This window comes from Vulpes vulpes, chromosome 9, assembly GCF_048418805.1.
Source record: "Vulpes vulpes isolate BD-2025 chromosome 9, VulVul3, whole genome shotgun sequence".
In the NCBI taxonomy this organism is placed as follows: domain Eukaryota; kingdom Metazoa; phylum Chordata; class Mammalia; order Carnivora; family Canidae; genus Vulpes; species Vulpes vulpes.
In genome coordinates, this window is record NC_132788.1 from 20,700,351 (window position 1) to 20,714,283 (window position 13,933).

Genomic DNA, 13,933 nt, shown 5'->3' on the forward strand with positions numbered 1-13,933 from the left:
TTGTCAAGGAGGAAAGGGTGCGTAAAGAAATTACACAGCAAACTGTTTCAGGCCCTCTGCTAAGAGTCTTTATAGGGCCCAGGGGTGCACAACAGGAGTGGTCAGCTCTACCTGGTGATTGTGGAGTGCTGCAGAGAGGAGGGGTTGGTGTGAGAGGTCAGGGAGGGGATGGGGTGCTGGAAGAGGTGGAAATATGAGTTGAGACACAGGCTACAAACAGCCTGGCATACCCAGGGAAGGTGAAGAGTTTGATGTGGCTGGAGCACGGGGTGTGGCACAGGGATGCGGCACAGGGATGCAGACGGCGCTCAAGAAGGCGAGAGAAGTAGGCAGAAGCCAAACTATGCAAGAAGCCTGGACACAGTACTAGGGATTTCGGACTTTGTCATGCAGGTATCATGGAGCCATGGAAGCATTTGAAGGAGAAGAGTAACATGGTCAGATTGCATGTTGGGAAAAGTACTGATCTGGGACAGCATAAGATCCAGAAGCAGCAGGGCACTTAATTCAGCACAGGAAAGATGGTGACACCCCAAATGAGGCCATGGCTCTTAGTCTCTCAGGCCCCCGGGATTACTGTCTTCCTGTCTCAGCCAATCACCTAAAAGGGGCTGTTTTACTAATTTAACTTTATTCCTAAATTCCTGAGGAAGAGAAGGGAACTCCTGTGGCACTCAGACTCCTCTTCTGGTTTGAGTGCATGCTACACGAAGTCAGTGTGGCCCGTGGGTGTAGAATCCAGTTTAAAGGCCCACATGTGTGATGGGTGTAAATTTCCGTGACTTCCTTATCTGCCTGGTCCCATTGGATCTTGTTCTGCTTCTAGAGGGAGGCCGGGCATGCTCAGAAGTTGGATGGTGCCCCGTCTTTGGTGAGAGGACATTGCAGAGGCCCAGGCCCAGGGCAGAGGATCACGGTTTCTCTGGAGACCAGGAAGCAGTGTGTCCCCTCACCCCATGGCCTCACCGTGCACAAGGCCTGACAGCCCAGGGGGCTGTGGGTGAGGACCTTGTGAGCTCGCCTCCCCATTACCCTTTGGTTTTCTTGGGCTGGAGCCCTGTGATTGGCAGGGGAGAGGGGAGTGAGGCGGGAGTGGAGGGGGGAGCTGAAGACCAATCTGATGAAGGGAAAAGCCAGCAAATCTTTAAATCTTTACAGTATCCAAATGGACTACTTCCAAGAATTCACAGACTAAGCTTATAAATCGCCCCCAAAGAGGTCTCTAGGGGACCTGTTTGAGCGACCGGGCTAGAGGCACACAGTATGTTTTTGAATAAGTGAGTAATTCTCAGTCTTTGATTCTTCTAAGAGACTTAAGCTCCTGACGAATTGTTTAGACTCTCTGGACACCCGGTTGACATGTTGTCTCAGCCCTCTGTGGAACTGACAGCTTCTGAACCAAAGAGGGCCCAGACTGACGAGGATTGGCTTTATTTCCTAAGTGTGTTGCAGCCCAAGCCCAAAGCGTAGGCTTGGCCAAAGGACCCACCTGCAGCTATCACAGGCCAAGCTGGTGGAGTCATGCTTGGGGAAGGCCAGGGCCGGGGTACCTGAAGGCCAGGTCCCAGGGGGAGAGAAATCTATACACGCTGCCACAAGTAGCTGGTCCTCAGGTCACTTGTGACCCAACCCAATGAGGTGAATTCTTGCCATCTAGCATTTTAAAAACTTGGGTGAATGAGGACTTGCGGGGTGGCAGGTGCACATCAGGGGGGCAGAGGTGGAAGGTGAGGCCTGGGTCCCCTGGGCTGGAGGACTGGCATGGTGGGGCTGGGAACCAGGTGGCTCAGGGAGTCTGCAGATGCGAGTCGGAGATTCCAAAATACAGATGTAAACAAACACGCCAAATACTTCCCACTGTTGATGGCTGCTCTTAAGCAGCTGCCAAGATAAGGAAGGTAACAAATATGTGGGCTGACTTCACATAGGGGTCAAGGAGAGTGTCCCAGAAGAGGGCACTGACTCTGAGAAGGAGCCCTCCCTGCAGTGAATGGAAAAAGTGGAGGGGACCACAGCAGCAGCAGGAACCAGGGGTGCTGTAGAGGCAGGGAGGGCAGGATGAGGCTGGGAAAGGAGGCCATCCGGACAGTCTGCATGGCCTTTAGGCAGGAAGCCCATCAGGGCCTTGCCCTCTTAGCTCAGGGGTAGCATTGTTCAGGGTTCATTGCTCATTTAAACCTTGGTGTTGATCTATTATGTTTCCAATGAGAGAAACTGACAGAAACTGACAGAAACTGACAAACGGAATCCTGCTGGGTACTGAAGAAAGGGGGATGGAGAATTGATTTGGAGACAAGGGGAAATGGGGAAGAAGTGCAGAAGTCCTTGGAGCCTGGCGTGGCAGGGGGGCACTGGGAAGGGGTAAAGAAAGATCCAGCAGGCCACCTACACCCACCTCCTTCACTAGCTGGGTACTAATTTCTGCTATGGAAGTACTTTATCATTTAAAGAACTAGCGCCTTGAGCTGTGGGGGTCGCAGGGGCCTGGGTTAGCATCCTGTTCTCACTCTCTCTCCAGCACCTGGGCCTGGAACAAAAGGTTTCTTTGAGTTTTATTCTCTTCCCTATACAATAGGGATACAAAGACTTCCCTAGTAAGATTTTTGGGGAGGATTAAACAAGATGTATTTAAAAGCTTTGCCTAGACTACAACAGGTGCTCAATGAATGTGAATTGCCTCCTACGGACTGCATAAGGAGTGTTTTCCTAGGAGGCAATCAGGTGGAAGGATAGCGGGAATATTTACCACTCTTTCATAAGATGTCCCCATGGGGTGAAGAGAAGGGCCATCCCTACTTTGGGGAAGGAGAAAAAGTCCTGCGTAGGCCTGAGACCTGAGTGCAAGCTAGTCCATGTTTTCCCAGCTTCCTCTTCTCTAAAAAGTAGGGTGTGGTGGGCTCCTGGTCAGAGGTAGACTGGGCCTTATCTCTGGAGATTCAAATCAAAGGGCTGAGTTGGGGCCCCAGGTGATTCCAAAGCAGAGGCAAAATCACTCCAGGAACCCTGGGACCAGGCCCTTTCCTGATCCTGAGTTGAGGACGGAGGGGACCCAAAAACGCACTCTCCTCATTCACCAGCAGAGGGCGGCCGCAGGCATGACGGCCAAAGCAAGCTGCTGCCTGTCTCCAGCTGGGGCAGGAAAGACCCCAGGAAAGATCTGTAGTCACACAGAGGATGATGTGCAAGGTAGGTCATGAAGGCGTCATCAGAGGAGAAAAAGCCGAAGGCTACTTGATTTGCAGTGCATGCTTTCCTCTGTGTCCCAGTGTCCGAGAGGACTGGGACAGAGGAGCCTCTTGTCTTCACCCACTTAGGACTCAGTCGGGGTGCTTTCATCCCGAGCTGACCAGTAGTCTTTCCAGTGCTCGCAAAAGCAGCATCCGGCTCAGAGGGCCTGTCACTTCCACCCCTCACGGGTCACCAGTCTGCAGCCCTGGATGCACCCACTGGAAAGGCTTGGATGGGCCTGCCGTTGGCTGTCCCTCTGCAGACTACCCCTTCAGGGTTATGCTCACAGAGATGGCCAGATTCCATCTGCAGGGAAGAAGGCATCACTTCCAGCTCAAGTGTCCTCATCAGTGCCCTTAGTTTTTGGCAAGAAAGAATTCCGGTACTTTCTCTTTACCACTGCATTGATTTTAACGTCCTCTGCAGACTGCATCTGAGGCTGTAGCTCTTGGTGGCAGTCCTGCAGCAATGTGGGGACTTGGGGATTTCTCTTCTTTGCCATGTCTGGGCTCTGCTCTTTTGGTCAAAATGTATGTTGGGGGGGCATTCTGTGACATTCTGAATGTCGCACTTCCACAGAGGGAGGTCCAGGGGGGCCGCAGAAGCAGAACTGGCTACCGCAGCCTCCCAAAGGGGGAAGATGAAACCAAGAGAAATGGTGGGCCTGGTCTGAGACGGCTGTGGAGGAACTGGAAACAGCCCAGTCACCCTGCAGTGCCCCGCTGACGGGACCTCACATCCCCACCCCCAGTTCCCGGCAGGCTGGGTGATTTGAAGATCTTAAAAAAAAAAAAAAAATCCTGACTGGATGCCATCACTCATACATCTCTCCTGGTGGCCCATCCCTCTAGACACCACCACCACCTCTAGGTGCCACCAGGGTGGCACCACCACCCTGTTAGGCCCTGTAAAAGGTAAGACATGAAGAAGTCTCAAAGAGTTCCCAGTCTCTGTGAGCTCAAACTCTCAGGGGAAGGAAAATCCTGCTCACCTCATCATGGTATAGGTGAGGGTGGTATAGGGTAGGTGGTGCAACACGATAAAGGGTACCAGGCCAGCACGTACAAAGAATAATGGAAGGGTGGAGAAGAGAATGATCTGAGAAACGGGTGCTTGGGGCGGTAGGGGGGGTGGTGGTGGTGGAAAATGACCAGAGATGCCTTGTAGGATTCTAGAGCTCTGAACTGGATGCTCTCTCCTGTATTTAATCAGGCTTGGTGGTATGTGGCAGCTTTGCTTAGGGGATCCTTGGCTTAAAATTCAGGCAGCTACGCCCACACCAGGAATAATGAGCTGCATCATTATAATAAGGTTCTCCTGCAGTTTCTGGAACTTGAGGGGGGAGAAGGAAGACCCAGCAAGGCGACAGGGCTATGAGAAAGGCTGAGTTGGGGGATTTTGTGACATTCAAACTCACCCTGGCAGTGACACGGAAGGACTCTTTTCTCTTGGAATAGCAGCGACAGCATTTAGCTGTATATCAGACATTGAGGGCCCCTGCCACAGGTCAGGCAGCGTGTTGGTCACCGCACAAAGAGAAATGCAAGGCTCTTAGCTTTTAGGGGTCCTGTTCGGATCGAAGAAAAGCAGAGTCACAATATGGGAGCATGCAGGTCCCAGTGGCGGTGAATACAGGAGGTTAATACCACAGGAGGCAGCAGGGAGGTGGACTTCTCGGAGGTGGTGAACTTTAAGCGCACTTTTAGAGGGAGGGTTGGGGGAAGAGGGAGGGAGGTGAAGGGAGCAACATAGGGCAGGGCACGGATTTGAGAAGGCACATGGCCTCGAGGGGCAGCGTGTATACTGGTCCATGTCTGCATGTACCCCATGGGAGCGTAGGGAGGGAGGCATGGGTGTCAAGAGACCTCTGTCTCGCTGAAGGCTGTGGTCAGAGACTGATACAGAACCTGGGTAGTCTGCCCTTTTTTCATGTTTGATATGCACTGAATTCCTTAAAAGTCTAGAAAAATCCTGCCCAAGAACAGACTAAAATATTTGGTTTGGAGAGAACGATTTGTAACCTGACAGGAATTTTCATCAAGTGTCTAAAGACAATATGAAAAAAAAAAACAAACAATGTATATTATATAGGTCTGTCAGTGCAGAGTGGGTGGAAGATTCTTCCCTGCCCCCTTTATTTTTCTGCAACACACTGAGCAGGAAGCCTGGCAAGAAACTCAGATTGCAGACAGTTCCTTGACCAATTAAGACTATTCGGTATCTTCTTTATGCTAAATACCCTTAGGCCCTAGTTAAACAAATGAATTTAAACCCTAAAGCTTTGGATATGTAGGAGTGGAAATGTCCATCATCATGGACTAAGAACCTCATATTGATGGCTCCAGAAATAAGGCTGATGCAAATAAGACTGACATAAAAGCTTTTATTACAGAGGCGCCTGGGTGGCTCATTCTGTTGAGCGTCCTGACTCTTGGCTTCTGCTCAGGTCATGGTCTCCAGGTCCTGGGATTGAGCCCAGCATGGGGCTGGCTCTGCGTTCAGCAGGGAGTCCGCTTGGGATTCTCTCTCCCTCTCCCCCTCCTCTCTCTCTGAAATAAATATATTTTTTAAAGCTTTTATTACAAAACAAACTATTCAATGGCAAATTAGTAAATAACAAGATATAGTTAAACCCGTTAAGATCAAACCGTTCAGGAGCAGGAAAATTTAACAAGAATATATTAACAAACAACTGAATTAGAATTCAATCTGTTTTAAATTAATTTGAATCTCATTATTTGCTTGCTTGCTTAGTGGTATTTTACTCATGATCTAATAGAACACTTGCCCCTGCCCGGGTTGGAACGTACAGTTGGCTTTCACTGGTAGGAGGGCACATTTTAGCTTTCTCAGACTTGTGACTTTAACCCTTACAGGCTGACACTAATACCTGCTGACATTGTCATTTTGCTCTTAGCACATCACATAGTTGGAGGGGGGAGTGCTTCCACTTTGTTTTCAAGATGCACAGCTAATTGGAACTTGAATGAATTAACCAGCTCTGAAGCTTGCTGCATGCCCCCACAGCTCCCTTCTGGGACTTTAGAATTTACCAGAAAAGGAGTTGAAGAGTACAGTTTACACCTTCTGGACAATCATCCAAAGCAGCCACAAGCAGAAAGACATTGGAATGTGGGGCCACAGTAGCCCCAGGATTATTTTGTATTTATCTGGCTAATCTTTGCTGAGCAGGTATGAACCAATTAAATAGATTCCTTTTTTTTTTTTTTTCCACGGCTGCCTGATGGCCTAGATTATGGAAGGATTCTATCTATTGTTTGATCTGAAGCAGAGAAACCCAAAGCCATGAGCCTGTCTAGATGTTTCTAGTCATTGTACCTGCTTGGGCAGTATCTCCAAAGAGATGACCCCCTGGGAGATTGTTCTGGATCAAGTGGACCGGCTCATTTCTCCTACTGGGATTCTGCAGGAAGAGCGCTAGTGCGCTATTAGGACCAGCAAAGCGGGTGGGTGGGTGGCGCTTCCAGGCCTGTTCAACTAATAGCGCCAAGAAGAGAGGCCTTGAGCGCCGTTTAAATCGCGACTAGCACCTCTGAGCGGGGAGGCAAAGAGTCGCCTGTGCTTTTAACTCGGATTCCGGAGGGTTTCTGCCTGACTCAGTTTCCCCTTCTTGGGGGGAATGTAAGACCTTTCGCTCCTCCTGCTTTCCCCATCTCCTCTTTCTGTCCCATTGTATGATGTGGAGGCCCCGTCTACAGCACTTGGATCCCGAGTTTTTCAACAGATCTGCAGGCCCCGGGGTGGAATGCGCCCCTGTAATCCCCCAGATGGGCGTGGGCGGGACTGCTCCAGAGAGCTGGGCCCTAGGCTGGGCCTCAACCTCAACCTGCGGGGGCGCGGGGGGCGGACAGAGAAGGGCTTTCAGGGCGGGGTGTGTCCTGTCTCTCCCGTCTCTGTCCCGGCTGCAGCGCGGCCTCCCTCCCTGCTCGCTGCACTAAGGGCTTCGGCCTCTGCAGCCGCCGACAGGCCGCGGGCTCGCTGGCCCCCGCCCCCCGCGCCCCCGCCCCGCCCGCATCCAGCCGCCCCTCTCCGGGGCCCGGGGGCGCACGGGCGTGGCCGGCGCGGCGGCGCCCTTCCCTCCGCGCGCGGCCACCCCAATTCCCCGCCGACTCCTGGGCGGAGGCCGAGCGAGCCTTCGCGAAGGGCGAAGGCGGCGGGAGGAGGGCCCGGGCGCCCCTCCCGGGCTGCGCGGCGCCGGCCGGCGGTGCAGTCGCGCGCTCGCCGCCAGCAAAGCCATTGGCTCGGCGCAGTCACCCCACGCGGGGCTGCAGCGGCGGCCTCCGCGGATTGGCGCGCGGGCGGGCATCCAGCGGGGCGCGCGCGAGCGGGTGCGTGCCGCACGGGCTGCAGCGGAGCCCGCCGTCTCCGGGCTGGGCTGCCCGGCCCGTCAGGGCCACCCCCCATTGTCCTTGGGTCGCTGATGCTGCGTTGGGGCGGCTGCCAGCCCCAGGCCCCGGCGCCCCGGCCTACAGAAAGGGCGCGAAAGGCGCGCTCCCCGCTCGGGCGCACGCCCCGACCGCCGCCCGCGGAGCCACACTGCAGCACTCGCGCTCTCGCGCCGCGCCCCTCCCCTCCCCGCCGGCGCTCATTTGCATCTCCCACGACTGTGGCCAATCAGGGCTCGTCTCTCTCGAAGCGGATGGCTTTTGCCTGAGAGGAAAGGGAGTGGCTGGCGGCGCATGCGCCGCGGTGGCCGACTTGAACCGAGGCTTTTATTGCTGTAGTTTATTTCCACCCCTTCCCTCCTGTTCTCTCTCTCTCTTTCTTTTTTTTCCGCCCTAGCTGGGGCTGTGTTGGAGCAGAGGAAGAGAGACAGAGGATTGCATTTATCCCTTAACGTTCCTGAAATCTGCTATCAGCAAGACCGGCTAAGCGGTTGCACCTTTTCCAGGGCTGCAAAAAAAAAAAAAAAAAAAAATACCATCTCTTTCCTGGCAATTTTGGCTTTAAAGCTGTCCTCTTGAAATTATTATTATTATTATTATTATTTTTAACCGAGAGAGAGAGAGAGATGTCTTATCAGGGGAAGAAAAATATTCCACGCATCACGGTGAGTTTGGTACCTGGGAAATCTGCGATCGGCCAGCAACCTTTTGTGGCAAAGAACATTTAAGGGTTTTTCTTTTTTCTTTTTTCTTTTTTTTTGTTTTAAAGGAGGGGGAGGAAGAGGAACCCAACTTTTCTTTTTTTCTTTCCTCCCCCCCCCCCCCTCCTTTTGCTAAAGAAGGCGATGGTGGTGGTGGTGGTGGTGGTGGGAGATGCAATCACATAGGACTGTAAGCTACATGATTTGTAGGGCGTTAAAATGGGAGCGTAAGTGCATGAAAGGGCGTCTTAGGTAGCGCGCCGGGGCCGCCGTATCCTTTTATTGTCAGTCCGAGATGCTGCAGTGCCGGCCTGCGGGGCGTAAGCAAATGGATGCCAGATTGAATGTGCACGCTGGAAGCTCGGATATTGTTCTCGGGGCTGCGTGCTGTGAGGCTGGGCTCCGGGAGCTGGATGGGGAGGTGGGGGTGGCGGTGGTGGATGGAGATCTGGATTCCCCCTGTGTCTCCCGCCCCCACCGTAAAGGCTTTCTGGAGCTTTCCTCGGGCTTCAGCCCCGAGGCGTCATGACAGCAGAGGGATGCTGGAAAGGGCAGGGAGGACCAGGATGATGTGGAAAGAGGAAGGAAAAACAGGGACGCGGTGATGAGCAGACCAGGGTGCGGGGGCGGGGGGGGGGGGTCAGGCGTGGGCTTTTTGTTGATCAGGGACTGGGTTTGGGTGGCCCTCTCGGCTCCCTCGCCCGCGGTGTTGGGGGGGACCCCGGCGGGGCTCTGGGCGTCTTTCTGCCTCCTCTGCAGCCGAAGAGGCGCACACAAAGCGGGCCGGGAGGGTGGGCGCTGGGGACAGCGCCGAGCCGGCTGCAGAGCTAATGGCGCTGCGCGACGCGCGGAGCAGATGGCCCGGCCCGGCCTCGGCCACACAATGATCGCCGCGGCCGAGGTGTCTGCGCGGCGCTGGGCCTCGGGCTGCTAGTGTGCAAATCGCGAGGAAAAGCATCCACGCGGCGCGTTTGCGGTGCTGCAGCGATGAACCGCAGGTTCTTGCTTTCGCCGAAGCTCTCCTGCCCCCCATCTCCCCCCCACCCCACCCCAGTCCTGGCTCTCTGCAGCCCCGAATAAAATCCCGGGGAGGGAGGAACGCGAGGGCCATTCATTGTTATATAATGATGTGCAGTTGGAGTTGGCCGGCTGGCGGCTGGGCAGAGACCGAAGAATCCTGGTGAACTCAAGATGTGTTGAGGCTGGTTTGAGGGCGCGCTTCGGCTCTGGTTTCCTCCTCAGCCACCGACACCCCGGCTTCCTCTGGATGCACAAGGGCACACCCATCCGCAGGAGGGAGACGTGGAAACAAATGCACAGGGGAGGGGGCGTGTGCTCGGAGGACTGGATGGGATGAGCCAGGCTGTGCTAGGCGAGGGTGGGCACTAGCTTTTTCTCGAAGGCCAAAGACTCAGGATCCGAAAGGGCTGGGCTCAGGGGGATGCAACGTTGTGTGTTCCCTGCTCTGGAGGAAGGAGTCTGGGGAGTGGGGCTGGGTGGGGAGCAGATTTGCTGCAAAGCCTTAAGTAATTTGTTGTCTTCTTGAATGCAAAAGGCAGTTTCATTTTGACGGGGTGGAGAGAAACACATTTAAAAAGCAAACAATCGAGACCTTATTTATTATTATTTTTTTTAAAGAGCGCCCCCTCTACCCTTAAAATCTGTTTGTATTATCTTAGGACCTATAGCATGGTTTCCCTCCCTCCATCATCATCATGGCCAGCATCTTATGTAAGAAGCCTTCTGGAAGGCACTAGAGTGGACGGGGCTGTGATGTCTCTTTTTTTTTTTTTTTCCTTAGCATGATATTGGCTCTGGGATTCGCAGTGTTGGCTGGGACCGGTAATGGCAGTGACTAGGGGAGCTAGTTGTGAAGGGCAGGGCTGCTTCATGCTTCCTGAGGCCAGGAGCTGGGGACTAGGGGGCTGGGGGATCCTTATAGACAGAGAAAAGTACCCTGGATCAGGTGTCCTTGAGCAAGTGGCTTAACCTCTCAGCCTCAGTTTGCTTATGGTCATAGGAATGAAAATCTGGCCCCACCCACCTCACAGATGTGTTTTGAGGCTTTGGTGACTTGCATGGCAGGATTTTGTAAAGATCTTTACATTTACCTTGTACAAGTGCCGGAATTATTGTTGACTGTTCATTCCCGTTCGACTTCCTGAAGTCTATAGCAGGATGAAGGACCCTACCGTGTACAAAATTAAAAGGATCTTACTGTTTTTCAGTATGTTAGAGAAACAATAAATACTTCCCATACTTGGCTGTGTCTGCATTTATATGTAAAAGTATCTTTTTCCCTAGGTACCTAGCAGCTTACGTATTTTTTATTACTTATTTATGTAATTTGTATTTTTACCTCTCATCCCCTGTATTTTTTTAAGGATTGGTTATAATTTTCTTTTTTTTTTTTTGATAGGTGCTGAATATAAATAACACTTAGTAAGAATATTGATTTGTAGCTGGATTTTAAGTTAGCCATTATCAAAGTGAATGTCATCTTCTGAAATGTTTTGTATATTAAAAGAGCAGTCTGTGGTTCAGCTGGTAACTGAGTCTGGAAGAACACAGGTGCATATCCACTGAACACAGGCCGTTAATAATCTCATTCTATCAACAGCATTTGGGATAGAGATGAGTCATAATGTAATATTTCTGTTGTATTTGTGGCCTTCATGTGCTGCTTGTCATATATATACACATGAATGTATTTTGCACCAATTAAATATAAAATATAAGTGCATCAACAACGTAGATTTTGGAACTTGCCAGTTCATCTACTTGATCACAAAACTCTACCTCTTTCTTAACAGCTTAGTAGTGAAAGTAGTGTATGCTGGAAGTATTTTTTCCTCTCTGTTACAATCTCTGTGATTTACCTCAAAGATAAAAAGTGGATATACAGAACATATTGAAATGAAACTTTGCAGTGGTCGAATCAAGTGTGTTTGTGTAGAGTATCCCATGACAACAGACTTGGTTAATTTTTCCCCGACACGAAACTTGCCAAGAATTGACTTCCCTACATGTGGGTGTGTATATATATATATATATTTTTTTTTTTTTTTTAAATGACGTTTAACCTAAAGCCGTTTAAAAAAATATTGTCTTCTTTATCTGAAATGTTTCCACTGCTCTTCAAAGGGAGATTGTTCTTTCATTTTCTTTCTCTTTTCTTTCACTGGAAAGGGATGGTTTTTTTTTTTTGTTTTTGTTTTGTTTGTAAACCTAGGATAAGCTTTGAGCTTTTGCCAGTGTTTGACTCATCAAGTGATGAATAAGTTGTCACATCAGGTTCACCTTTGTCCCTAAAGCTTTTCCAAAATTGACATATTTTGAGCGTCTCTTTTGAATAGTGAAAAATACGTCCTTAGCTCATTGTCTCAGTACCAGTGTTTCTCATAGGTCACGTATGAATTGTGACTTTATTACTTCTTTATTTCAGAGTGATCGTCTTCTGATCAAAGGAGGTAAAATTGTTAATGATGACCAGTCATTCTATGCAGACATATACATGGAAGATGGGTTGATCAAGTAAGTGTAATTCATCATATAGACAAATTTGTGTACTTTCCAGTATTCCTAAGCAGTACCTGCAATTCACATTTGTAGCATCAAACTTTAATAAGGACTTCAAAGGCTTACTAACTTAGGATCTGTTTAAGCTCATTTTGATTGGTGGTAATTAGTGAATTTGAAAACTCAGATTTAGGGAATTCAGAGCCACAGTTAAATGCACACCCATTTCCTTATGTGTTATGTAATTTACTATTTTCACCGAGGTGACACAATGTCCTCTGGTTGCCAGTTCAAATACTTGGTTCATGATCTATTGAATACATTAAAGGTTTTCCTAGAACGCAGTTTCAGTCGATTGCCCAATCGAAGACACAAACGTGGTGTACAGCCTCTTCTCTGAAGATAACACATCTGCTTTCTTAATTAAGAACCCAAGTTGCTGGGGCCGAAGGACACCAAATTCATTACCAAGTAACACACAAAGTACTGCTTCATCCTGAGGGAATTTTGGGTTTCATTCTGTAAGTGGCAACAAGCACAAAGAAGACTGCCCTTGTGCGTATTGTATATTATGTGGCAGAGGAGAACGGACAGAGGGTTAAGTGAGCTGAGTCTATTGAGTATATACCAGTAGCCTCCTGCCCTCCTCACTGGGGCAGCTCACAGGGCCCTGGAGAAGGAGCGCATCTGTTTAAAGACAAACACTATAGCGTATGACATCTTTTAAATAAGCAGCATTCATCAAGTGCTAGCAGCAAACCAGTTTGGAGGAGTGGAAAACTGAAGTGGATGTGTCTGTTGCCTGGAAACTCACACCCTGATTTATGAACCTAAAATAGGTCTTAACATTTCCACATTTAATGTTTTCTCCATGTGTGTTTGCTTGTGACATTCTCCGCTCCAGGCTCTCAAATACCATGACTTTCATGTTCCATTTTCCCCCAATTAGAAGGCAGCATGATACTGGCCTAGAAGTGAGCAAGCCTGTGTCCTATTTTTAGTCAACACTGATTTGTTTTAGAACTTTATCATCTCCTCCTTGATTACTTTTTTCCTTCTGAAAAAACTAGTAGCGAGATGTAGCCCAGATGTTTTTAAAAATTGGAAACAAATCCATGTCCCCCAACATAATATTAGTTGTTCTGTCCTTAGTATCTGAGTAACTGAGCACGTGCTTCCAAATTTTTTTTTTTAAGATTTTATTTATTCACGAGAGACACAGAGAGAGGCAGAGACAGATAGAGGGAGAAGCAGGCTCCCTGTAGGGAGCCTGATGTAGGACTTGATCCCAGGACCCCAGGATCACGCCCTGAGCCAAAGTCAGATGCTCAACCACTGAGCCACCCAGGCACCCTGCTTCCAAATTTTAAAATAGTTGTAATCATTATGTTCCTTTTTCCCCCCCTTTGTTCTACTGCTAACCTTTCCACCCCTGTTTTCTCGGGGTTGAAAATAAATGTAAAGTATAACCAGGTGTGGAGAGAATTGCTATTTGATAATTAGTTCAGGTATATGTGTTACAGAGAAAGTGTTGGGGCCTTTTATATAAATATCTTGGGGCCTTGTTATCATTTGATCTTAGGAGTTTTTTGGCAATTAAACCTGGGCTTCTGGTACTTCTGGTACTTTAATCAGGGCTTCTGGTACTTTATTTAAATTTTGTTTTCGAAAAAAAATTTTTTTTTTCTAGTATGCTCTGCTTTGCCTCTTAGTTGGGAGTAGGGACTGGGGAAGCACACATAATGTGAATATGAATAGTAATCCAAAAAGTCTGCAGAACCTAGGGAAGGATAGTATATGGCTTTGTGAAATGTCCTGTCAGATGCCGTTTGGTTCAGGGATGGTTTATTGACAACTGTCATCATCCATCCTGTTTATTTAGGCAAATAGGGGAAAACCTGATTGTGCCAGGAGGGGTGAAGACCATTGAAGCCCATTCTAGGATGGTGATCCCTGGAGGGATTGATGTCCATACCCGCTTCCAGATGCCTGACCAAGGAATGACCTCCGCTGATGACTTCTTTCAAGGCACCAAGGCAGCCCTGGCTGGGGGAACCACCATGATCAGTAAGATAGCTT

At 49.7% G+C, this 13,933-nt stretch overlaps 1 protein-coding gene across 5 annotated transcripts in view; it reads left to right on the plus strand.

Moving 5' to 3' along the window:
- Nucleotides 1-13,933, plus strand: part of DPYSL2 (dihydropyrimidinase like 2) — a 136,169-nt gene that overhangs the window by 54,125 nt on the left and 68,111 nt on the right. The window contains exons 1-3 of one of the 5 annotated variants that reach the window (XM_026007898.2): nucleotides 7,550-8,299; nucleotides 11,781-11,869; nucleotides 13,737-13,921. In XM_026007898.2, the coding sequence (XP_025863683.1) occupies nucleotides 8,261-8,299; nucleotides 11,781-11,869; nucleotides 13,737-13,921 (313 nt within the window). In that variant the 5' untranslated portion in view covers nucleotides 7,550-8,260. Of the gene's footprint in view, nucleotides 1-7,549; nucleotides 8,300-8,502; nucleotides 8,607-8,746; nucleotides 8,954-9,437; nucleotides 9,714-11,722; nucleotides 11,870-13,736; nucleotides 13,922-13,933 lie in introns of those variants that run through there. The other 4 variants (XM_072719510.1, XM_072719511.1, XM_072719512.1 and 1 more) reach the window with 4 other exon arrangements.